Source organism: Schistocerca gregaria, chromosome 8 (assembly GCF_023897955.1).
Source record: "Schistocerca gregaria isolate iqSchGreg1 chromosome 8, iqSchGreg1.2, whole genome shotgun sequence".
Taxonomy (NCBI): Eukaryota; Metazoa; Arthropoda; class Insecta; order Orthoptera; family Acrididae; genus Schistocerca; species Schistocerca gregaria.
In genome coordinates, this window is record NC_064927.1 from 374,333,564 (window position 1) to 374,360,618 (window position 27,055).

General features: G+C 40.2%; 1 protein-coding gene across 1 annotated transcript in view; it reads left to right on the forward strand.

The window, feature by feature from the left end:
* LOC126285203 (sentrin-specific protease 1-like) overlaps positions 1-27,055 on the forward strand; it is a 249,220-nt gene that overhangs the window by 216,413 nt on the left and 5,752 nt on the right. The window contains exon 8 of the mRNA XM_049984508.1: positions 6,736-6,822. Within this exon, the coding sequence (XP_049840465.1) occupies positions 6,736-6,822 (87 nt within the window). The remainder of the gene's footprint in view (positions 1-6,735; positions 6,823-27,055) is intronic.

Consider the following 27,055-nt stretch of genomic DNA (forward strand, 5'->3'; position numbering starts at 1 on the left):
CTGCTCTTGTTTTTGTAATGGCACTTTGCTTTTGGGTACTACTACTGATTCTCAAGCACAACTGCTTGCTGTTTCATGTCTCCATGACTATCCTGTTTTTGTTGATACCCATAGAGCTCTGAATTATTCCCTTGGCATTATTTACCCTGTGCTGCACATTGGTCTGAACAAGGCTGAAATCCAAATGTACCTCTCTGATCAGGGTGTCATTGCCAGCCATAGAATGATAAAAGAGATTGGTGCCTCCTTAGTGTCCACATGTGCTCTTTTTCTCACCTTTGATAGAGTGATGCTTGTGTGAAACATCAAAGCAGGCTATGAAGTTACCACAGTTCAACTGTATATTTCGACCCTGATGCACTTTTACCAGTGTTGTCATTTCACCCACACTCGCATGCTTGTTGACACTCTGCCAAATGTGTAACCTGTGGTAGGGATGCATATGAGAGCAATAGTATGTCTCCTTCTTCATACTATATCAACTGCAATGGTGACCATGCCACCTCCCCTCAAGATTGTCCTGTGTATCTCAATGAGCAGGCTGTCCAGGAGATCTGGGTAAAGGAAAAATACCTTACCTGGCTAATCACAAACCCTGTATTCTACCATCCGTCACCTACACTACTGTTGTTGCTACCTCTTGCTCCATGAAGGACATAGTCACACAGACATGCAACCTCAGATTCAGCACTGTTGTGAAATCATCCAGTGTCATGGTGGCATCACTGTCTCCTCATCCAGCTGTTTAATAAGCCATCAAACTCTCACCTCATAGGAAGAAGTCAGCAGCTATACAACCAGCAGGCCAGAAAGGACAGAAGGAATTCTCCTGTGAAGACTTCCTACATCCCTTCAACCAACCTGTGCTAAGCAGAAAGGTTCAAAGAAGTCAAACAAATGCAAATGGTCTTTTCCTTCACCAACTTGGTGATTCTTTCTGATGGTGCCACCACATGATACCCTCACCCAGCCAAATCTATGTCATTGGTGTGCACCACTAACCATTTTCTGTGCTGGGCTCCGCAGGTCAACAGCAGAAGAAAGCTGACACTTCTGTAGACCACCTGGAGCAGGATCCTCCAGCCTCTGTGCCCTGTAGCAGAGAGTCTTCAAGGGCTGGCACTCAGCAGCTGCTTCCTTCAGGAATTTTTTAAAGACCAAGTTTTCAATGTATGTGTGGGTTCTGCCCTGCTGGACACCTTTATCCAGGAAAATAGTGTGCCTCAAGGTTTCGTTGTGAGTGTCTTCTCTTTGCTATTACCATTAGCCATATAATGGCCTGTCTCCTGCTGGGCATCTCTTGTTCCCCTTTTGTTGACAATTTTGCCATCTATTGCAGTTCTCCACGGACTTTCCTCATTGAGTGGTGTCTTCAGCAATGTCTCAATTGTCTTTACTCATGCAGCATCAACAACTGCTTTAGTTGTTCCACCAAAAAAACCATTTTTATGAATTTCTGGAGGTGCAATTGGGTTCTTCTACTGTCTTTACATCTTAAGTCACTTTATCTTCCATTCATTAAATTTTTGTGGCTCATGCTTGACGGGAAACTTCCTTGGTCCTCCCACATGTCTTACTTGGCAGCGCACTGTATGTAGCCCCTCAGTGTCCTTCGGGTACTCAATGGTACTTTCTATGGTGCAGATTGAACCACCCTCCTCCATTTGTACTGGTCCCTTGTCCATTCAAAAATAACTCTGGGTGTTTCATTTATGTATCTGCACATTTGTCCCTGTTACGCTGTCTCAATACTATCCACCATCATGGCATCCATTTGGCCACTGGCACCTTCTACTCTATTCCGGTTGAGTGACTGTATGCAGAAGCTGCTGAACTACCACTACACTAGATCGCGTGTTCTTTTTCTGCCATGTGTGGCCACTGATCCTTTGATGACTGACTCCTTTGATGACTGACTCCTTTGATGACTGACTCCTTTGATGACTGACTCCTTTGATGACTGACTCCTTTGATGACTGACTCCTTTGATGACTGACTCCTTTGATGACTGACTCCTTTGATGACTGACTCCTTTGATGACTGACTCCTTTGATGACTGACTCCTTTGATGACTGACTCCTTTGATGACTGACTCCTTTGATGACTGACTCCTTTGATGACTGACTCCTTTGATGACTGACTCCTTTGATGACTGACTCCTTTGATGACTGACTCCTTTGATGACTGACTCCTTTGATGACTGACTCCTTTGATGACTGACTCCTTTGATGACTGACTCCTTTGATGACTGACTCCTTTGATGACTGACTCCTTTGATGACTGACTCCTTTGATGACTAGTATAGGGCACTTTCCTCTAACTTCATGCTCCCTGCAACTTCCCAGTTGGTGTGAACCCTTCACCACCTTCTCTTCATGCAGTGGCCTCTGATCACTTTGGCCTTTATTTGCTTCCTAAGGACACTACTCCAGCCTTGCTCTATTGCCTTCAGTTTCATGACCTTCACATAAAACTTCGCAATAGTACCTTTGTGTACACTGATGGCTGTAAGACTGACTGTCGTGTCAGATATCTCTTCGTCACTAGTGCCAACGTTTTTCAATATTGGCTTTTGGATCACTGCAAAGTATTTGCTGCAGAGCTCTTTGCCCTGTATAAGGACATGTAATACATCCAGTGGATTTTTTCAATTGCGTGATCTGCTCACTCTCTCTCAGCACCCTTCAAAGACTCTTTGTGCTGCACACTGTCCATCCCTTAGTACAACAGGTCCTGGAAAGTTGTTGCTTGCTCACTCTTGATGGAACCGCTGAGATGTTTATGTGGGTTCCTGGTCACGTTGGTCTGACAGGGAATGAGGCTGCTGATGCTGCTACCAAGAATGCTGTCTTCGTTCCTCAGTCCACTAGTTTTTACATTTCCTCCAATGATCTCTGTGTTGCTGTCTGTCAGCAGGTGGTGTCACTTTGGCATCATCATTGGTCCTCCCATCACAGGAACAAGCTCCAGGTTATTAAGCCTCTCCCAGCACCTTGGATGACTTCCTCTTGGCCCTCTCATTATGAGGAGATAATTTTAATTAGGTTGTGTATTGGGCACTGTCTTTTTGGTCATCGTCATTTGTTAAGTTTTGCTCTCCCACCACTTTGTGCACATTGTGCCCAACTTTTAACTGTCCAAGATTTGCTGATGGAATGCCCTTCTTTTAACAGCTTACATACCCATTTGCATTTACAATCAGAGTTATATGCATTTTAGGGAACGATGCATGGGCTGTCGACTGTGTTCTACTTTATATCCATCGTAGCAGTAAGGCCAAGGCAATTTAATTTTTAGTTCTGGACCTCTGTTTCTCTTTGACATATTTTATAGACCTTTCTCCATGTCCCCGTTTTTAACTGTCTTCTCTTCCAGCGATTGAGATTGATGTGTAGCCATTTTTAACTCCTCTCTTTGTTCTCTTATTCTATAGTTTTGACATGGGTGCATATTGTTTTTGTGCCCTAAAACAAAAACAAAACAAAACAAACTTATTCATTCAGTTGAAAGTTAATTTTATATCTTCAAGGGAATATTATATGTGTCTTCTGCTTTCTTTTACTGCAGATTTTCCAAAGCTCTGACTTTAATATGGGATCCCCTATGTCCTCCATATCAACTCCCATTTCTTCTTATATCATGCTATCAAAGAGTTTCTCTTCCCCTTAGTGTCCTTCATGCACTCTTTACACCTATTCACTCTCTCATCTGCAATGAGCAATGGAACTCTCCCAACACTCTTCATGTTGATGCCTTTTGCTTTTAATTTCACCCAAGATTGTTTCTACTTTCCGATGTGCTGAATCAGTTTCTTTTTTTCTTTTTTTTTTAAATGACATTTTCTTTTTTTTTAAATGACATTTTCTTTTTTTACGTTCTTCCGGCAAAAACTTTGCTTCCCTGAACTTTCTATTTTTTATTCCCTAATAAAATACTGTTGGATCCCTTACTTTTTTAAAAAAAATTCGAATTTCCTTCTTTCATTGATTATTTGAAGTATTTCTGCTATTAACCAATATTTCTTCACAGTTAATTTCCTTGTACGTATATTTGTCTGTCCAACATCTGTGATTTTTCTTTCTAGAGATATCTATTCATGTTCAAGTGAACTGCCTACTTTGATATTTGTTTTTGCAGTATTTACACTTCTAGAGAAAACAAACACGCCACTCCTTTGTACTACACTGTCCCAGTTCTTTTCACATTATTATGAACTCTTCTCTTTAAGTTGTCTTCTCTCCATTATACTTAAATAGTGATAAGAGTCTATATCTACTAGTGGGTATGCCTTAAAATCTAATATCTAATTTTACAATCTGTCTGACCATGAAACAACCCAGCAAAAACAGTTAGATGTCTCCATGTGATTTCCAGGTAAACCATCTCCTCATGTGACTTTTGAACAGTGTATTTGCAATTACAAGCTATTTGCTACAAAATTTTATCTTTCCCATTTTGCATTTCTGGTAATGAGCCCATGTTGTAACAAAACTTGGTCTTCTGTTACATCCCCCACAACAGTGTTCCAGGCACACATGATTGCTAGTATTTAATCTCCCTTTATGTTCTGAATTACACGTTCAATGTCTCATGTATTTTCTTTCTTCATCTTCTGCTTGTGATGTAAGCATATACAATAGAGCTATGGTTGTTGATGTTGGTTCGCTGGAGATTCTGATGAGAGAGATTGTATCACTGAACTGTTCATAGTAACTCTGTCTTTCTGGTGCTAATGAATCATACTCCTGTTACACCATATTTTTCTGCTATTGATATATCCTATATTTGTCTAACCTGGAATCCTTTACTTCTTTCTACTGTGCTTCACTAACTCCCATTATAACTAGACTGAGCCTCTTTCATTTTCCTTTTCAGATTTGCTAGCTTCCTTACCAAGTTCAAACTTCTGATGTTCCACATTGCAGCAGACAGAATGTAACCTTTTGGCTGGTTATTAAATCTTTTTCACATGAATAGCTTCCCATTTGCAATCCTCTCCTACTGATCTGAATGGAGAACTAACCTGGAATATCTTTCCAGTGGGGAAATTATCATAAAACTTTATTAATTACAAGCTACATTGTGCATGGATACAACTGTATTTCTTAATGCAAAGGCTTCCATTTCCTTCTGCATCTTTGTCATTGATCATTGCTCATTGTTCCACATTTTAGGGGCATTTTTAAATTCTAGGGGTAACAGGGTGCCTCATGCCTGTCTACTCCTCCACTCACTGTGTAAAGGCCATTGGCAGAACAAAGTGATTCTTCATTCCAGAAATCTTCAGCTGTCATTGCCAATGATTTTTATTTGAAATTGAAGCAATGATGGGGTTCAGACCTGGAACGCAGGATGTTTTTATCACTGGTCCAAGGTGAATCTGAGTAATTTTAGGAGTTGGGCCCAGACTGTCAGTGGATAAACTCATATCTGCAGAACAGGAAAAAGATAGTTGAACATACATACCACAAGGTATTTGTATAATTCCCTAATTTTCTGCAGAGCAGAGTGTTTACAACAAAAAAATAATTTTTGGGTTTTATCTAATGGGACATACTAGTCTTGTAATAAAACTATGACATGGACTCCCATATGCACCAAACACATCACTAGTTGAGTAGAATAAATTTTACAGCAAGTATTCTTTAAATTTTTTCTGGGTGTTAATGTTCGAAGAGCAAGACAATGTCTGCTGGTAGAGCATTGAAAACTTTTGTGACAGATTAAGTCACTCCTTTCAGCACACAGGTGGAATCTGTCTGGTTAATATCGAAGTCCTGTTTGACTGTCTAGTGATACAGACATCAATAGCACTGATCAGAGGTGTAAGCACCACTGGGCAGACAGAGTAGGGGCACTGAATAAGAATATCTGTGCCATAAACAAAGGACTGGGTGTGCTGTGATGTAGGAGACTGCGCAGTCACACTTTTGTATTGTTTGATCATACTAAAGTATTGTTCACTCACGATTGTCTCCTCTCTGTGATTGAAGCTTTCAATACATCCATTAGGGCAATGTTCTATAACCTCATATTGTTGCCATGATGTGCATAATTGGTTTTGAAAAAGAGAGCTATTTATATTAGTGAAACATGAAAAAGAGAGATATACTGAGACAGATTCCTACAACAGTAAATGCTACTCAGAATGAATATTTCTCTCCTCTGAGCAGTGACATTTTTTTGTTGGTGGTTGAGTACCACAAAGATGATTCCATGAAACAGCAAAGCATAAAAATATCCTAAGCAAGCAGTTCTGATGGCAATCTTGTGTGTAAATGTTAAAATTATGTGTAAGCCAAAAACTATGGAATGAAGTATTTTGCCAGGTCTAGGATATGATGGGACCAATTCAATTAGCATTACTGTGCACAACTAAGAACTTCACCCCACTTGATGTGCTTGTGGTCTATTACATTTAATATTTACGTTCTGTTCTGTGAAACATGAAATTGGGCATAAAGCAGTGTTTTTAGACATTCAGAGCACATTCACTACAGATAAATCAGGTTTGTACTACAAATGTTGTATGGATCAGTAAAGTACAATTTATGATACCAGTAGCTTCTCATGTGGTGTGATCATAGTTAGTTCCATGAATATAGAAGTGTAGTAAACTAGCTAAAATTATTTATGAGAGTCAAAATTTCACATGCAATGAAGTCTTAGCATTAAACAGTTTACATGTCCTTTAAAAAAGTTCAACAATGAAGCAAAAAATTGTAATTTTTACAGTTGTTATGGGATTACCTGAACAGTGAAAGCATGGATAAAAGGAATGAAGAATTCAATTATGATGGCTGGAAAACAGAAAATGTGAAGGTATTTATCTTAGGCATACTGATGCTATTTTTCATACCTGTTACAAACCTTCAGCCACAAAATTTAAATGTCTTTCTCTAAGTAATTTTTGTCTAATATATTAAATTACTGCTATTTGTATATTAAAGAAAAATTTTCATCCTCACTTCCTTATACTTTTCATTCATAAATAGCTGAAATGAAAATGGAATCTGAATTTTAATGCCACCTGTGTCATTTACTTAATCCACTTTACTGAAATGTTTCCATTTTGAATTTCAGGAAATCCCACAGCAAGTAAATACCAGTGATTGTGGTGTATTTTGTTGTGTATATTCAGAATGTATCTGTCGTAATGCTAGTTTCAACTTTTCCCAGGAAGACATGCCATATTTTAGAAAAAAAATTGTGTATGAAATACTTTCAAAAAAATTGATGACATGAAGATACTGGTAGTGGTAGTGGAGATGGTATTATCTTTTTTAAAAAAAATCCCATCTAATAGAAACATAAAAGAATTTAAAATTCTGAACATAAAATTTTAATTTTTGACTCTGTGTATGGTTGAACGTGTTGTAGGATCTATAGAGAAGTCTAACAGATTGTTCTGTAATTGTGATACAACAGTGAATAGAGTATTATTTTGAATCTGTAAAATTTATTTTTCAGCTAGGATGTTCATGTGTAGGGTAATGAGTAGAACTGTTGTTCATTGTTAAATTTCTTTTTGTGGAGATTAAAAAGTAAACTTTGTCTGTCAACACTTTTGTGTTAGGTGTAATCTCCAAAAGAGGAATTTTTTAAAGGTGGAGTTACTTTTGATGTGGCTGTCTTGCTTGAATTGGCAACTGCAATATTTGCAGCTTTCATAAGCAGCAGAGAAGTTGTTGCTTATACAAATATTCAAATGGTGGCTGTAACTGAATCACTGTTAATAAATGTTAATTGGCATTAAGGGTTATTTAACAGGTTTGTATTTGTTTCCAGTTCTGTAAAAAAATAATAGAAGAGATGACTGGATCATCAGTAGTAGACTTAAAAAAACTAATCTGTCTTTTCCATGTAGAGTACCAATTTTTTTTTTAAATGCTTGCTGGATTTAGTTATCATATTATGTTCCTTTATTTAGTGTATAATCAGTGTGAAACCATGTATGAAAATTGCACTTAAATTTAAAATATATAACATATAATACTTGTTTTGGTAAAAGCTTAATCTCGGTCATTAGGTGGATATGATACATGGATCAGGCCATATCACAGTATGTACACAATGTTGTATGTAATATGTATAGCTAAGCATGATACCTTAGTGCTTCAAACATATGAAACTGTTAAATATTCAGAATAGTTTATCAGAAACTGTTAATTGCACTGCTGGGTTCCAAAGAATATGTATATAACCTAGTTATTGATTCTTTCCATACAGTTTTTATGAATCTGTATTTATGAGTAAGAGACTAAATTTCCTGTAATGGTTGTGCTTAGATTTTGTTTGTGGTACTGAGATGCTTTCATTTCGTTAATTATTAAGAATCAATTTGTAACAATACTATGTACAATATGAAAAGAAAAGTTATAACTGGTATTGAATTTTGTGTTATTACCTAAATATTTCCAATCATTTATTTAACTAAAGTACCCATAAAACAAGGAATTGATTAAGAAATATGTATGAAGTAGTGTGGCCACCATCTTAAGCACTAGTACATGTGTAGTAAGGTCAGTAGATAAATTCAAGCTGAGCTTTTTAACTGGAAATGAAGCAGCTTCCATGAATGAAACTTTCTTATTAATTGAAGAGCTAACTTAAAACACAAAGCATATTATTGAATCTAGCTAACGTGTTACAGTTCATATTACCCATCCTGCCTTTCACTGAGGACTATACATGCTGTCTTAAACTGAGAGATGTTTATCACTCTTCTTGTCTTACTCGTCATGTAACCTGGAGTCCTTCACACTTCAGTTACATACTGAGGACAGTTTCTACTGAATCCTAAAATTCATGTGTGCCAAACATTCCATTCACCTTCAATGAACAAAGCTCTGCACAAGAAGATACTTGTTCATTATTTCACAAACTACATAATTTTGTTTCTGATTTTCAGTAACAAGCTATCACATGAATAGCCATCATCCAACTGTAGCCAAATGAAAGATTGTTAGTAAGTACTGTTGAAAACAATATAGTTGACTTGATTGGTGTTGTACAACCTGATCCACAGTAGTCTTAACCTTGTGTTGCAGCAATCCTCACTTGAAAATTAAAATGGAGTGACTGTATCTTAACAGCAGTCCCATTCCCTGAAACCATCTGTGTGTCCTTGACCTCCACCTACTTCCATCCTGGTGTACACCTCATATATTATGCCTCCCCCTACTGCCCTTCCACCACAAAGCTGCTGCATGTATTCTGCATGCCATATTTCTATCTGTATTCTATGTTGCTTCCATTATTTCTCTCTCTCTCTCTCTCTCTCTCTCTCTCTCTCTCTCCTCTCTCTCTCTCTCTCTCTCTCTCTCTCTCTTACAGCTTTTTCAAAATTTGTGTAGTTGAGATGATATTGATACTCAGTCTGTATAGAGTGCCCCGTATAACAACTGCCATGCTCACATGTGGTATTGCAAACCTCTGGGTTCTTGGGTAAACTGACTGAGTAACTTTGTCAAAGAACTGCATCATGAAATACTTTGTAAGAATATCTTAGATTCAGTGTAACAATGGGTGTGGCTACACAGTGTGAGATATGGTAGTAATGACTAGACAAAAGGTGTTGCGGTAGCTCTGTGGTACTAGACAAAAGGTGTTGCGGTAGCTCTGTGGTACGTAACACAGTGATACAGAAAGTATTCTGGAAGCTGGTTATCAGTGATAAGTGGATGAGTGTTCCTAGTCAGATGGTATGTACAGGCTTGTTCTGTGAAGATATTACTATCTTTCAGGGATGATGGAGAGGGGTAAATATATCAGTTTGAGGCAAGGGATCTTAGCCCAGAAAAAAAGTCTTGAAAGTTGTAAGTGAAAATTGTTGTGATACTTCTGACAATGGATTACATGCATCACAACTGTTGTTGCTAATATTGTAGGGTCGGCAACTTTCAGAGGTGGTAGAATAGACCAAAACAAGAAGAAAATCTCTAGTAAATATGGGCTTTAAAATGTATACCTTTAGAGCTATGGGCATTTCTTCAGTGGAAGGAAAGTGCTCAAAACTCTTAAGGTTTGCATTTTAAAGTCCATGTTTACTAGAGATTATTTTTCTTGTTTTGGCCCATACTATCACCACTGAAAGCTGCCTACTGTACAATCAAGGCAACAACAGTACTAGTACATGTATTCATCTGTCAGAGATATCAGAACAAGTTTTTCTCATAGCTTTGGACTCAGTTGTTTCCGGACCAGTGTCCCTTACCTCAGATTGATGCATTTACCCATTTCCATCAATGCTGAAACATTCATCTCATCAAAGAATTACCCTGTAGAATGTGAATAGTGGATATGATACTTCCACATGATGATTCAGGATGCACATCTGCTTCTTATACTGTGAATCTAGATGGACTGTTTGTGGTAATGCTTGGCAGGTGCCCTGTGGTGATTAGCAGTGGCCCGACCCCTCTCTCCCGACCCCTCTCTCCCGACCCCTCTCTCCCGACCCCTCTCTCCCGACCCCTCTCTCCCGACCCCTCTCTCCCGACCCCTCTCTCCCGACCCCCTCTCCCGACCCCCTCTCCCGCCCCCCTCTCCCGCCCCCCTCTCCCGCCCCCCTCTCCCGCCCCCCTCTCCCGCCCCCCTCTCCCGCCCCCCTCTCCCGCCCCCCTCTCCCGCCCCCCTCTCCCGCCCCCCTCTCCCGCCCCCCTCTCCCGCCCCCCTCTCCCGCCCCCCTCTCCCGCCCCCCTCTCCCGCCCCCCTCTCCCGCCCCCCTCTCCCGCCCCCCTCTCCCGCCCCCCTCTCCCGCCCCCCTCTCCCGCCCCCCTCTCCCGCCCCCCTCTCCCGCCCCCCTCTCCCGCCCCCCTCTCCCGCCCCCCTCTCCCGCCCCCCTCTCCCGCCCCCCTCTCCCCCCCTTCCCCCCTCTTCCCCCCCATCCCCCCCTTCCCCCCCCATCCCCCCCATCCCCCCCATCCCCCCCATCCCCCCCTTCCCCCCCTTACCCCCTCTTACCCCCTCTTACCCCCTCTTACCCCCTCTTACCCCCCTCTTACCCCCTCTTACCCCCCTCTTACCCCCCTCTTACCCCCCTCTTACCCCCCTCTTACCCCCCTCTTACCCCCCTCTTACCCCCCTCTTACCCCCCTCTTACCCCCCTCTTACCCCCCTCTTACCCCCCTCTTACCCCCCTCTTACCCCCCTCTTACCCCCCTCTTACCCCCCTCTTACCCCCCTCTTACCCCCCTCTTACCCCCCTCTTACCCCCCTCTTACCCCCCTCTTACCCCCCTCTTACCCCCCTCTTACCCCCCTCTTACCCCCTCTTACCCCCCTCTTACCCCCCTCTTACCCCCCTCTTACCCCCCTCTTACCCCCCTCTTACCCCCTCTTCCCCCTCTTCCCCCTCTTCCCCCCTCTTCCCCCCTCTTCCCCCCTCTTCCCCCCTCTTCCCCCCTCTTCCCCCCTCTTCCCCCCTCTTCCCCCCTCTTCCCCCCTCTTCCCCCCTCTTCCCCCCTCTTCCCCCCTCTTCCCCCCCCTCCCCCCCACTTCCCCCCACTTCCCCCCCCCCCACTTCCCCCCTTCCCCCCACTTCCCCCCTTCCCCCCTCTTCCCCCCCTCTTCCCCCCTCTTCCCCCCTCTTCCCCCCCTCTTCACCCCTCTTCACCCCTCTTCACCCCTCTTCACCCCTCTTCACCCCTCTTCACCCCTCTTCACCCCTCTTCCCACCTCTACCCACCTCTTCACCCCTCTTCCCCCCCTCTCTCCCCCTCTTCCCCCTCTCTCTCTCCCTTTTTTTTTGGGAAGTGATTCTCATTACTTTCTGTTGCAATAAAAGAACATTCTTGCAGCGCATAGAATGGCACCACAGCAGCTGTCTGTAACTGATGTGGCTGTGGAATACTGCATGGTAGGCTGTCCTTTTGTTGTGTGCTTGCAACATAAGAATTTGATATGCTATTGCCAAGTTAACTTGGTATCAATGAAAAAGTTCTGAAGTTTAACAGCTTTTGTGTTACCCAGAGAACAGCACTGAGGCTGAAAATCAACCTCTGAGTTTTGTCTCCAATAATTTTTATCGTATTCATGATACAGGAGGTCTTGGTTTTACAGAATAGGACTTGTGCTTGTTAAACAGTGTGACTGACTTTCTTTCCTTTTGAGAAAAAAGTTGTTTCATTTGTGAATTGTAAGATATGCGCATTGGAGCCTGTTTCATTATCAGAAACTGGGAACAACAGAGGCCCTATCATGGATCCCTGTGACACACTTTGTTGTAATTTCTCACCAGAGTCTGCTCATTGCACTGATATGATCTGTTGTTGTTTAGGTAGGATCAGAGAGTTTGCAGAACAAATCCTTCAATATCATATGATTTTTAACTTGCCTAGCAGGTCCTTATATGGAATACAGTTGAATGCCTAATTGAGGTCACACAGTACGAGTGACATAGACTCTCCAAAACCCTGACTTGCATTTGTAGCTAAGTCAAATTTTGCTGTTGTCATTGACCTGCCCTTCTGAAAGCTACAGTGTGCATTGTAAAGGAGGATGTTTTCTCCATAATAACCTAATAATTGATCTTTCATGATTGACTTCATCACTTTACCTAGTATTGGCCTTGTAGATATGGTCCTGTAGATTGACACTTCACATGGATTACCTTTTTGTAAACAGGCACTGTGTGTGCTACATCTAGGAAGCCTGGAAATTCTCCAGTATGGAGATATTGATATATTTCTCTTGTCTGATTGTACAGTTTTATGAATTATAGTTTTTGATATAGTGTAGGATGTGCTGTAAATATTGTGACTCCCTGAATGTTTTTAGTTTTTTACAATTTTTATGTCTCTCAGAAATGTTCTCTTCCACATTACCAAGAAGTTGTTGTTCTTGTTGTTGTGGTCTTCAGTCCTGAGACTGGTTTGATGCAGCTCTCCATGCTACTCTATCCTGTGCAAGCTTCTTCATCTCCCAGTACGTACTGCAACCTACATCCTTCTGAATCTGCTTAGTGTATTCATCTCTTGGTCTACCTCTACGATTTATACCCTCCACGCTGCCCTCCAATGCTAAATTGGTGATCGCTTGATGCCTCAGAACATGTCCTACCAACCAATCCCTTCTTCTGGTCAAGTTGGGCCACAAACTTCTCTTCTCCCCAATCCTATTAAATACTTCCTCATTAGCTCATTAGTTATGTGATCTACCCATCTAATCTTCAGCATTCTTCTGTAGCACCACATTTTGAAAGCTTCTATTCTCTTCTTGCCCAAACTATTTATTGTCTATGTTTCACTTCCATACATGGCTACACTCCATACAAATACTTTCAGAGACGACTTCCTGACACTTAAATCTATACTTGATGTTAACAAATTTCTCTTCTTCAGAAACGCTTTCCTTGCCATTGCCAGTCTACATTTTATATCCTCTCTACTTTGACCATCATCAGTTATTTTGCTCCCCAAATAGCAAAATTCCTGTACTACTTTGTCTCATTTCCTAATCTAATCCCCTCAGCCTCACCTGACTTAATTAGACTACATTCCATTATCCTCATTTTGCTTTTGTTGATGTTCATCTTATATCCTCCTTTCAAGACACTGTCCATTCCATTCAACTGCTCTTCCAAGTCCTTTGCTGTATCCGACAGAATTACAATGTCATCGGCGAACCTCAAAGTTTTTTTTATTCTTTTCCATGGATTTTAATACCTACTCTGAATTTTTCTTTTGTTTCCTTTACTGCTTCCTCAATATACAGATTGAGTAACATTGGGGGCAGGCTACAACCTTGTCTCACTCCCTTCCCAACCACTGCTTCCCTTTCATGCCCCTCGACTCTTACAACTGCCATCTGGGTTCTGTACAAATTGTAAATAGCCTTTGGCTCCCTGTATTTTACCCCTGCCACATTCAGAATGTGAAAGAGAGTAAGCTTTCTCTAAGTCTACAAATGCTAGAAATGTAGGTTTGCCTTTCCTTAATCTATCTTCTAAGATAAGTCGTAGGGTCAGTATTGCCTCACGTGTTCCAACATTTCTGCGGAGTACAAACTGATCTTCACCGAGGTTGGCTTCTACCAGTTTTTTCATTCGTCTGTAAACAATTCGCGTTAGTATTTTGCAGCCATGACTTATTAAACTGATAGTTCGGCAGCTTTCACGTCTGTCAACACCTGCTTTCTTTTGGATTGGAATTATTATATTCTTTTTGAAGTCTGAGGGTATTTCGCCTGTCTCATACATCTTGCTCACCAGATGGGAGAGTTTGGTCAGGACTGGCTCTCCCAAGGCTGTCAGTAGTTCCAATGGAAAGTTGTCTACTCCAGGGGCCTTGTTTCGGCCCAGGTCTTTCAGTGCTCTGTCAAACTCTTCACGCAATATCATATCTCCCAGTTCATCTTCATCTACATCCTATTCCATTTCCATAATATTGTCCTCAAGTACATCGCCCTTGTACATACCTTCTATATACTCCTTCCACCTTTCTGCTTTCCCTTCTTTGCTTAAAACTGGGTTTCCATCTGAGCTCTTGATATTCATACAAGTAGTTCTCTTACCTCCAAAGGTCTCTTTAATTTTCCTGTAGGCAGTATCTATCTTACCCCTAGTGACATGTGCCTCTACATCATTACGTTTGTCCTCTAGCCATCCCTGCTTAGCCATTTTGCACTTCCTCTCGATCTCATTTTTGAGACGTTTGTATTCCTTTTTGCCTACTTCATTTATTGCATTTTTTAATTTTCTCCTTTCATCAATTAGATTCAATATTTCTTCTGTTACCCAAGGATTTCTACTAGCCCTTGTCTTTTTACCTACTTGATCCTCTGCTGCCTTCACTACTTCATCCCTCAAACCTACCCATTCTTCTTCTACTGTATTTCTTTCCCCCATTCCTGTCAATTGTTCCCTTATGCTCTCCCTGAAACTCTGTACAACCACTGGTTCTTTCAGTTTATCCAGGTCCCATCTCCTTAAATTCCCACCTTCTTGCAGTTTCTTCAGTTTTAATCTACATGTCATAACCAATAGATTGTGATCAGAGTCCACATCTGCCCCTGGAAATGTCTTACAATTTAAAACCTGGTTCCTAAATCTCTGTCTTACCATTATATAATCTATCTGATACCTTCTAGTATCTCCAGGGTTCTTCCATGTATACAACCTTCTTTCATGATTCTTAATCCAAGTGTTAGCTATGATTAAGTTGTGCTCTGTGCAAAATTCTAGCAGGTGGCTTCGTCTTTCATTTCTTAGCCCCAATCCATATTCACCTACTATGTTTCCTTCTCTCCCTTTTCCTACACTTGAATTCCAGTCACCCATGACTATTAACTTTTCGTCTCCCTTCACTATCTGAATAATTTCTTTTATTTCATCATACATTTCTTCAATTTCTTTGTCATCTGCGGATCTAGGTGGCATATAAACTTGTACTACTGTAGTAGGTGTGAACTTCATATCTATCTTGGCCACAATAATGCGTTCACTATGCTGTTTGTAGTAGCTTACCAGCATTCCTATTTTTTTAATTCATTATTAAACCTACTCTTGCATTACCCCTATTTGATTTTGCGTTTATAGCCCTGTAGTCACCTGACCAGAAGTCTTGTTCCTCCTGCCACTGAACTTCACTAATTCCCACTATATCTAACTTTAACCTATCCATTTCCCTTTTTAAAGAAGGATTTATCCAAATTTCACACTGACTGTATGACCTGTTCCAGAGCCAGGAATTTCATCTACTGTGCTTCCCACTACCTTTTTAAAATGTTGATTAAATTCATATGAACTGCAAGAATTGAAGCAAGAGGTGGACCTTTTCCTGGGTTCATTGTCTAGATTCCACATTGCATTGCAAAGATTGTACCTTTTCAACAAATGTGGCATTGCTTTCTGTCTTTGCTTTTTCTACTTCCATTCTCCCCTAGATCATTACACTCTAAAATAACTGCTATGCAGTATATTCTTAATTTTAATATCCTTAGCTGGTTTTATCTTATCATTTACTGTTTGGACAGTACATTCCATTTTAATTAATGTAGAGGTATACCACCTCCTTACATTGACAGTTTTCTCTCTGCTGTTTGATTTGGCAATAATTGAATGTGTCTCAGGTTTTAATGGAAAATTTTCATCAAATTTGACTTCAAGGGCCTAGAACAGGCAGCTGAATGCACTATTTGGTGCCAATTCTACAAATATTTGTTATCAGTCTATAGGAGACATTGTACCTTTGAAAATGTCAAAACTATTTTTTTTAATGATAGTACTATTTCTGAAGATGCCATTTGAATGACCACTGAGTGTCCATAGCTGCATGATTACTGCACTGTGATATGCAAGTATTGGGTAAACCCAAGTTCTTTGTGGTCACAACTATTAAGGTTTGTGACAATTGTAGCAAGACAAACATCTCCTCTTGTTCATAGATAATCTGCCACAAACAGTCCATGTAAGCTTTCTCTTCATCACAACCTTCTGCAGTATGAATGTTTGATTTCCCAAATTAGCAATTTTTTTTTTTTTTTTTTTTTTTGCCCTTAGGTGCACCAACAGCTTTCCAATCGGTTGATGAGATTTTTAAAATTACCATATGGGGAAAAGTATGCATAAACAACAATTAAGCTAGCATCTGGCAGCCACAAAGCAGCCAACTCTAGGTCCAAATCTACCCAGAAGTTACAGAAGTCTATTTTCTTGGCACCAAATACTGATCTTACTATTTGTATACACACTCATTACTATGGATAGCAGTTTATTTACACCATCACCATTTCCAGATATTCATTATATCTGTAGTTTTATATTTCTGGTTCAGCTAACCTGTGCTCACATATACATAATACTTTTGTTCTCGCTTCCTCAATAAAGATTGGTAATGTATTAAATTTTGTCCTGACTCACTGCATATGTCAGCATTTTTTTTCTTTTCTTTTCAATATTGTCATTTGCTTCTTCTCTACAATGTTCTTGGTCTTTCGATACTGAGTAAAATATCTTTCCACTCAGGCTGCTTAAGTCCTTTGTGAAAGGTCATGACTGGTTACCACATTCTTGAAATCCGTCATCAGGGGAACTGTACATTGGAGGAAAAATATATTTACTCTTAAGAATAATCAATCTTCAGAAATAAGTGGTCATACTCACATAAAGCTGCTAAGAATATTATACTTTTTTATCTTTTCAATCATTGTAGAATATAGTAACACAGCCAAGTCCCATAATTCATCTTCAAAGTAAAAAAAAAGATGAGTAACTTTCTGTGAAGTGGTATTCCAAGTTAAAATGATCGGGTCTGCAAAGTAACAAGTAGAATAATGGCATACCCCAGTAACTACAAAAACTGGAAGAAATTGGAAAAACCATAGGTGCCTAACTTGAAGTAGCAACCAGAAAGAAAGAATCAAGCTAGGCCAAAGACATACTAGATCCATAGACTGCTCAGGGAGGTAACATGGCATCAAACTGAGATAAACTGGCAGAATGATATTATGAGACCTTGTGCGAAACCATGTATCAGCAAATTTACAGAAGGGCCAAGTCATATGTACCAGTGAGGAGATCAGAAAGTTGCTGTAAAGTGGTACTAAACTAATACTCCAAGAGAGGAGATGAACATACTGATATCTAAAAGCTACTGCAAAAGAATATGGTTCTCAGAACCATTAAATTACTTACATAAACAATGATAACTAGCCAATAGATTTTTATAGTGTAAACCAGTATGTGCATTAAATGTTCCTTCAGGAAATTTCTACAGTTCTTCCAAAATATTACATGTACTGTCCTTCCTTTTTCAATACAGTATCTGAAGCTTATAATGGAGATCCACAACTGAATACATAGTTTAACTGGGACCATTGCTTTATAGTGAGTTAATTATTTTTATTGATTTGATCATGAACTGTAGGACTAGCCTGTAACAGTTTTTCCTGTATTCGCAATGATTTAAAATCTGATGTAAGTGTACTACTCTTAGTAACCTTAAGTGGTGGTGATGACTTATTTTTAGAAACCGTTTATTCCAAAGAGAGAATGTTATTCTTCCAGTCTACAGATTACCTGATGATGCATTTTAAAGATGTGAAACTGGTCTTACCTTTCAATAAATAACTTTAACAGCCTAAGCAGAAGACATTTTTTCAACATGCAGAATTTCAGCTGTGGTTGCCCTCATTTTAAAGTTCTGTTTTGGTTTTGAGAGTTTATCGCACTGATGCAGTAGGCTTGTGTGACACATATCCACTCTTTCTGAGAACATGCTCTGAACTACCTGAAACCAATCGACTTATAAGACAATTGACACTGAAGGTTCCATACCATCAAAACCTCCATTGCCCATTTTGCCCCTGTACTTGTTATATTCTTAACTTTGACACTGTACTTTTGTTGCTCTGTTTCCCATATCAGATTACACCACCAAGTAGTGAATCGAGCCACTAAATGAGACTTATTATAATGTAGAAAAATTTTGCAGGTGGATACCATGTAGTACATTCCCAATGCAGAAGCACAAGATGGTTCTGTATACTTATATAATTTACTAATCTTCAGTACATTCCACAAACCAACTAACTATTAAAATTTATCATCTGTTCAGAACAAAAGAAACTAACCTGGCTGTTTTTGAAAGCATTACTTAGATTCTGTGCCTGTGTGTGACCAATAAGTAACCACGTAACATCTCTATGTGGGACTGAGTAAAAGTATGTGGTTTTATATTTCAAATATTTCTTAGGTACTCATCTGTGTGTCATAGTTCAAATGTGCAATATTTTGGAAATCCACATATTTGTGACCTTCAAATATTCCTGATGACTGTTGGGTGCCACCTTGACACTGAAAAGCCTAAAAATTATTAACACTGCCCACTACGACATTGGATGCCTCCTGGTGGCACTGTCTGTGGGTGTGTGACATGGCAGCAAGAGTATGTAAACAGGGCAAACATGGATGGAAGGGGTGTCACCCTAATGAAGATACATGCTGCGAATAGAGAAATCCATTGAGATAAGCAACTCTGACAAAGGACTGATTAATTAGATTAGATTAGATTAATACTTGTTCTATAGATCATGAATACGACACTTCATAATGATGTGGAACGTGTCAGGTTAATAAAAGATGTCTGTACAAAGATATTGCATTACACAAAATATTGCATGACACTAATGTTTAAGCTAGGTTTTTCCCCCTCCCTTAATTTATATCTAAAAATTCAGCCACTGAGTAGGAGGAGTTGTCATCTAGAAATTCTTTTAATTTATTTTTAAATGTTGGTTGACTATCTGTCAGGCTTTTGATACTGTTTTGTGGGTGACCAAAGACTTTGGTGGCAGCATAATTTAGCCCTTTCTGTGCCAAAGTCAGATTTAACTCTGCATAGTGAAGATCATCCTTTCTCCTGGTGTTATAGCTATGCACACTGCTATTACTTTTGAACTGGGTAGGATTATTAACAACAAATTTCATAAGTGAATATATATATACTGTGAGGATCCCTAGGTCCTTAAATAGATGTCTGCAGGATGACTGTGGGTGGGCTCCAGCAATTATTCTGATTACATGTTTTTGAGCAATGAATACTTTTCTACTCAATGATGAATTACCACAGAATATGATGCCATATGAAAGTAGTGAATGAAAGTAGGCATAGTAAGCTAATTTACTGAGATTCTTGTCACCAAAATTTGCAATAACCCTAATAGCATACGTAGCTGAACTCAGACGTTTCAGCAGACCATCGATGTGTTGCTTCCAGTTTAACCTCTCATCAATGGCCACACCTAAAAATTTTGAAAATTCTACCTTAGCTACAGACTTCTGTTCAAAGTCCATATTTATTACTGGAGTTGTGCCATTTACTGTACGGAACTGTATATACTGTGTTTTATCAACATTTAAAGAGAGTGCGTTTGCTGAGAACCACTTAATAATTTTGTGAAAGACATCATTTACAATTACATAACTTAGTTCTTGGTTTTTGGATGTTATTACTATACTTGTATCATCAGCAAAAAGAACTAACTTTGCATCTTCATCAATGTGCAATGGTAAGTCATTAATATATATAAAGAACAGTAAAGGACCTAAGACCGAACCCTGTGGGACCCCGTACTTGATAGCCCCCCAGTTTGATGAATCAGCTGTTGTTTTAACATTACATGAATCACTTATTTCAACTTTCTGCATTCTTCCAGTTAAGTATGAATTAAACCATTTGTGCACTGCCCCCCTCAAACCATAATGATATAATTAATAGTACAGAAAGCCTGTGAATGAGTATTTAAAAAATGGCAAAGCTGGTAAAATGTTCACAGGCTACTGTCATGTGCATATATGAAAGAGGTAGGACAATAAAATTACCACTAGGCACTAAATGGTTGTCTGTTACATAAAGTAGGATAGATGGTGATCTGTGACATCTCTGATGAAAGAGCATAGTGCAGGTACAGGCATAAGTCTTTTGGAGAGAACCGTTCTTCGTACATTGTTGAAGATTGAGCTTTGCAGCAGAACACCTCTACATGTTCACCCAATTACACCAACAATTACAATAGCAGTGGGTTTGTGGCAATGGTACTTGTCCACTCATCAGTGTAAATGTCAGCTCTTCAGGTGATCACATTTTTGCTATGCTAAATTGATGGTCACCTCTAGAAATGCTGTCATTGAGGTGAACAGTGGCTCAGAATGTACAAAGCACCATGAAGGCAGGCTGGTGGAACAGTGTTATGCTATGGGAGATATTCTCCTGTGCTTGCATGGGACCTGTGGAAGTAAAGAAGACATGCTGACAGCTGAGAACCACTTGCATCTCTTCATGCTTGATGTCTTCCCTGAGGGCAATGTCATCTTTCAGCAGTATAGTTGTCCATTTCCCAGAGTAAGAACCATGCTACACTGGTTTGAAGAGTATTATAATGAGCCCATGTTGAAGTCTGTGGTGAAACTCATCTGATGTAAATCCTATGGAACCTATCTGGATCACTATTGGGCACCATCACTGTGTATACAAATCGGTGGCCCAATGTGTACATAAATTACATGACCTGTACAAAGACATCTAATGCCACATACCTCCAAAAACCTACCAACACCCTGTTGAATCCTTGATATGCAGAGTCAGTGATGTAATTCATTTCAAAGATGGACAAACAAGATACTAAGCGGATGGTTATAATTTTTTGACTCATCAGTGTATATCCTATCCCTCTTCATGCAGCCTCCTGCCCACCACCTCCACATGTTGAGGTGGGGGAATAACAATGTTGAGGGTGATCCTGGGTAGTGCTGCAGTCATCATTGGATGAGAATCTCTACTGGCGTGGTGACAATGCATCCTCATCTTCCTAAGTTGTCATGACAGCAGCAGATTGCTGCTAGGTAATCCTTGACTTCTCCAAATAGGACCATTGTCTTCACTGGTGGGTGGAACACACACTTCATGATACTTTCTCCAAGTATGAGGTTTGTTCAAAAAAATCCATAACATTCATAATTTCATGCCAGTGGTGTGTTGTAATGAAATGCCATTGACGTCCCTGCTCACAGCTGTGTTTAATGTGTAACTGCTGAAGTTTCATTGTTGTATGTCTATTAGTTATTTTTCAGTGCTGTATTGAATAGAATGTTATCACACAATTTGCAAATTTCAGGATTGAAGAGTTAGATGAGCAACACATCTGCATTAAATTTTGCGTGAAAGTCAAGAAAACCTTTACAGAGACACACTAATTGATGCAGGGAGCCTACAGTGATTAGTGCTTAAGCCACACTTGGTCTTACGAATGGTTCACAAAGTTTAAAAATAGCCAGATGGAAGCTAAAAATTACCCTCATTCGGGATGCACTTTGACAGCTACCAACAGTGCTCACATTAGGAATGTCAGTGAACTGTGTTGCTAATCAAAGACTGACTGTCCAAGAAACTTCAGAAGAATGTAATATTTCAGTTCAATCATGTCATGAAATACTGACACATTGTTTCGGAATTCATCATGTTGCCATCAAGTTCATCCCAGGGCCCATGAGTCAAGACCAGAAAGACCTTTGCCTCACAACCCATGAAGAGCTTTTGGATTTCACAAGTGAGAATGAGATGTTCATTAAGAGGACCATAAATTGTAATGAGATGTGGGTGTATGGTTATGATGTTGAGACCAAGGTTCGATCTTCAGAATGGGCCAGAAAAAGCTGAAATATTGTGCATTTTGGATGATGCCACCCATCTGAATACTCGACAAATATTCAAGATTTTCCTATGCTGGGAAGAACTAAAATCACTGTAAGCACCTATACGGGGAGGGTACATAGAAAATTTAAGAAGCTTCACTCTATTTACGCTCCAGTAGTCAACAATACTAGAGAACTGCAGAACAAATCAACTCGTTGTTCAAATGAGATTCATTACTTATTTATACAGTAATGGCCTTTAATAGCATTAAAGGTGAGAACCATTACAATTGTAGGTGTAAGCTGGGATGATACTACTGTGTACATTAACATGTTAATATTTTACAAGAAATTAACAAAAAATAAATATGGTGGAAATAAAAATGGGATTCCAAACAAAGTATTTTTATAAAAATGGGACTGGCCTTGGTGACAGTAGATGATGGATAAGTTAAGTACATAGTAATTTGTTTTATAAGAAGATTAGCTTTGTTATTGTGTTCTGCAAGTGTTGAAAAAGATTTAATTAAAGTTTAGCCAAAATGGTGATCACAAAGCTGAAATTAGTACCTATATCTGAGGAGAGTGAAGTGGTATTGGACATGAGGAAGATAAAACAGTTAAGGAAGAGAATGAAGTATTTGAAAGAACAGACTACAGAGATTCAGATAGAAAAACCCTTGACACATACTATGGGACAATCAATTCGAACTGCAATTTTTGAGAAGGTGAACCAATGTTTAAAAGTTATGAAACAAAGAAACAATGAATGCCCAAAAACCTTTAATCATTCAATTTCAAAACTGGAAAAATACATATAAACACTATGTGGTGGCACGACCTCTCTGACTCCGTAAATTAGGATTGCTGCCCCCCTGCGGCAGTGGGAGTTAGTATGCTCTGATGCTCATAAAGCTTACATTGTTATATGTGTGTACTTACTAATAAATAGTGCAAAAATCATACCTTTATGCTGTGTCACTATTCTGCTGCCACACTACTGGTACCCTGCTTCTCACACTCGTAAACCCAAACTTCCATGTCACACCATGTTTTTGTTGTTAAGTCAAAAATTCAATCCACGGGTTATGCCATCAATAATGTTGCCATTAGAAACATACAATCTCATTGTTTCTTTGGCAATATCTACATCATCTCACAATAAGTGCTCATGAATTCCACATACATCTTGTATGCAAAATTGCTAAATATCAGCCAAGGCTTGTACAATACTACAGTGTCAAAAAAAAAAAAAAAAAATAGTGACAATGCCTTCACTTTTCACCATATCTTTGGACCAACCTCACATTGCTACCGATGCCAAGCAGCAAACTAGCCATAACAAGCATCAAATTTTCTGAGTGAGTTCATCATAAACATTCCAGATTTGACACAGAGTGAATCTATTCCTGGTATTTGAGATAAAAGTTCAGCAGAGTGTCACAGGAAACAATGGCTGCCTACCTCCATAACAAACATGAATCTAAGTGACATTTACTTTTGCACAGGACAGAACATCACATGTTCCAGTGATTTTGAGCATTATGTCATTTGCATTAACAACCTGAACTGTATGAATGCCTCCCACAGTGCTGTTACGGTTGAACAAGACTGGCTTGCACTGGACCACTCTGTTATTCCATTTCATTATCCATCTGCCGATGGACTGTGGGATCGAGGATTACATCACCTTTCAGTACCTGTGCATTCTGATTTTCCAAATCCCATCCCAATCATTTTGACTTAATGTGAGTTCCGCCTGCCAGATTATGACATCATATCCCAGCCATGCTAAGCTTTGCAATTGACTCTCTTCTGGTCCAGCATCATGCTTTGCATTTGCGCCACCCACACCCAGCATGAATACTGACTGTGGACTCCAAGAACACATTTTTCAATACTTCTCCTCAGCAAGGTCAGATACCACTGCCTCCAGGTTCAAGTGCATCACACCTGCATCAGCCACACTGTGAACAATGGCACTTCTGCACAACCTCCATGACAGACAGATAGTGAGTGCCACTGGATAATAAATTGACTACAACCTCATGCACACTGTCACATGCATTTTCTGCCATCTCAGACATCTGTCAAAGGGAAAGTGATATCCACTGTGTCAGGCCTGGAACTTCACTCACATGCACCACTGTTCTTTGAACAGCAACTCAATTTCTTTGCACGTTTTCAAATGACACTGACCCCAACTGTGTGCATAGTGATCCACCTCATCACATGCTGCCCTACATCAAGCTTCATTTCCTGCCCATATTGCACACTGACGATCCCTCGCCATGCCAAGCCTACCTTGAGATGGTGCCTTACAATCAAACCTCTGATGACAATCTTACCATCCACCGTCATCTGAAACTAACACTATTCTGGGCAGATTCTCCCACTATGCAGTTTGCTCTCAGTGAGTGTCTGATGTCAGTCAATGGCCTCAGAGGGGATGATGGGAAGTTTGCTACTCTTCTTAACAACCGCGGATAAAATTCAGACCTTATTACTAACTTACTTTAGGTTGTTAAAGCTTCTCACAAATATTAAACTGCGAAGATGCAACACTACTGCTACAAAAACTAACATGCATGCCTGAGCAGAAGTTACATCTCATCATCAGTGTCATTACTTTAAGCACCAGCATGCTTTCTTCACTCTGGTGGCACCTGAGAGTTCTAATTGAATAATGTGCTATGGGCACTTTGGCTCCTAAAAGGGCCAGAGAACATCAAAACTGCAAAACTAGTGCATGAGGAGGCACCACTCGAATTTAAACTTTGACTTGCTGACAGAATGCAGGCACTATCGCAACACCACATTCTAATCAACAACCAACAGTGCTATGCCATAGTTGACAGCCAGTGTGCCTGTACCAAAACTGATTTTGCATGATCCTAGCCTAGCTGCCTCAACATTCCATGCAGCCATGGACCACACAATGACTCCTGGACTAACTCGAACAGAACCTAGCCCCCCTCCCCCCAGCTCTACCATCAGTACCTTTCACTGCTTCGGTGGACAGCCAAGGTTGTCACTCTCCAAGCTGGCCACTTCCCCAACTCTGCGTATAAACAAAAGCCACAATGGCCAAGTGCATTGCCTGTTTCCACGCCCAATGCACAACAATGCTACTGCTGTTTTCAGACCATATTCTGGCAGGATACACAGCACTGCAGACAGCCATGTGCCTTCCCTAACTAGTACAGAGACCTTACCTAGGCACACTAGGCCACTCTTCATTAACAAGACACCTCTACACACCACAACTAAACAGCAACCAATGAGCAGATGGTCCCTGACTATTCATCCACGACAGGCACCTGAACACATATTTCGATGATAATGGAGCCTATGTGAGCACTCCACTACCTGCTTTTGTGGCTGCTACACTGTTGCTGTTGCCACTGCAGCTGCATGTGAGGATGACACGGTAATCACAGTTGCTCGAACTGCACACATCTTGCTCAGCCTTGGTGCAGATATGCAAATACCTTGGACTTTTCAACCAGACCTGGGAGCTGACTTCCTCTGGTACTATCAACTACTGCTGGGTTTAAATTGTGCCCTCTTCTTATGATGGGATGGTCAGCAGTTGATCCTTCATGTGGTCAGCAATACACTGCCTGCCATCACTGCAACACCTTGTCACGCTGCTGCTGCTCAACACACCACTCCATCTCAACCAACAAAGTGAGGCACTATTCAACCAGCTACTCTTAAAGGCAGTCAAGCACCTGTCATTAGATGATAGCAAAAAGGTCATGCGTCTCACCATTGAACAACTATGGAAATGAGTCGTGGATACCACTACATCACTACATGCAGGTCAACAACATCTCAATGACCTTCATCATCTTGACACTGATCAGCACTGTGGCCCCACTACTATGGACACTTCTCAGGTTAGTGAAGCATTATAAACCCCATTGGAATGCTCTCCTGAGACAGTACTGTGTGACATTAATGGCAATGTCAAATGATGTCATGCCCAGCTTCCTTGACTCACTTCACTCTCCTCCATTTGACCAGGTACAGTCTGTGCTGTGGTGTGGGACATTACAGTCCACCACATTATGAGCACACTGTGTCCCCCTGTCCCTTGCCACCCACGCCATCTAGTTCCCCACAAACTTAAAGCGGCTAATGCTGCAATAGTGAACTTTTGTAAGCTTGCATAGGCAGCCCATCAGACAATGCTTGGGCTTCCTCAATTAAACTGCAGTGGAACCTTGATTAATGAGCACCTCCCATAACTCGCAATTTGCATAATGAGCAAACCAAATTGTAAAAAAAATGACTCACTTAACGAGTGCTATTTTGCATAACGAGTGACGATGGTTTAGTGTGATGTCATCAGCCATTCAAACACAGTGGGGGAAATGTTCAACAGTATGAACACCTTTCATTGTTGGCAGCAACATATGAACAATGTCTTTAGTATGTACCGCAGTTTGGGTTTAGCACTCTTTCTGCTACCATCTCATTGCAGTTTGTAGTCACACATTTTTCTGAACTTGTGTACACACAGTGGTCTTTTAGTTTATAAATTTTAATAACCTTCATAGAAATGTCCCTGAAGATAAAGCTACTAGAAGTTTACCATAAGAGAAAGAAAGCGACTTTTGAAATGGACTGTAAAATCACTCAAAATGTAAATGTAGTGTGAGCATAGTTGATTTATCACACTCATACAATCAGCCTACATGAACTATTTGAACTGTTCTCATGAACAAGGACAAAATTAAGGAGATAGATTCTTCACAGAGAGTGACAAGAATATCTAAACAACAGTTTAATATTCTGGATGATGTCTGAAGGTTGCTCCTTAAGTGAATAAATGTAAAGCAATTCCAAGGCAACACTATTAATGAGAATTTCATTTGTGAGGTGAGAATAATTTTCACTGGCCTTGTTAAGAAGATGC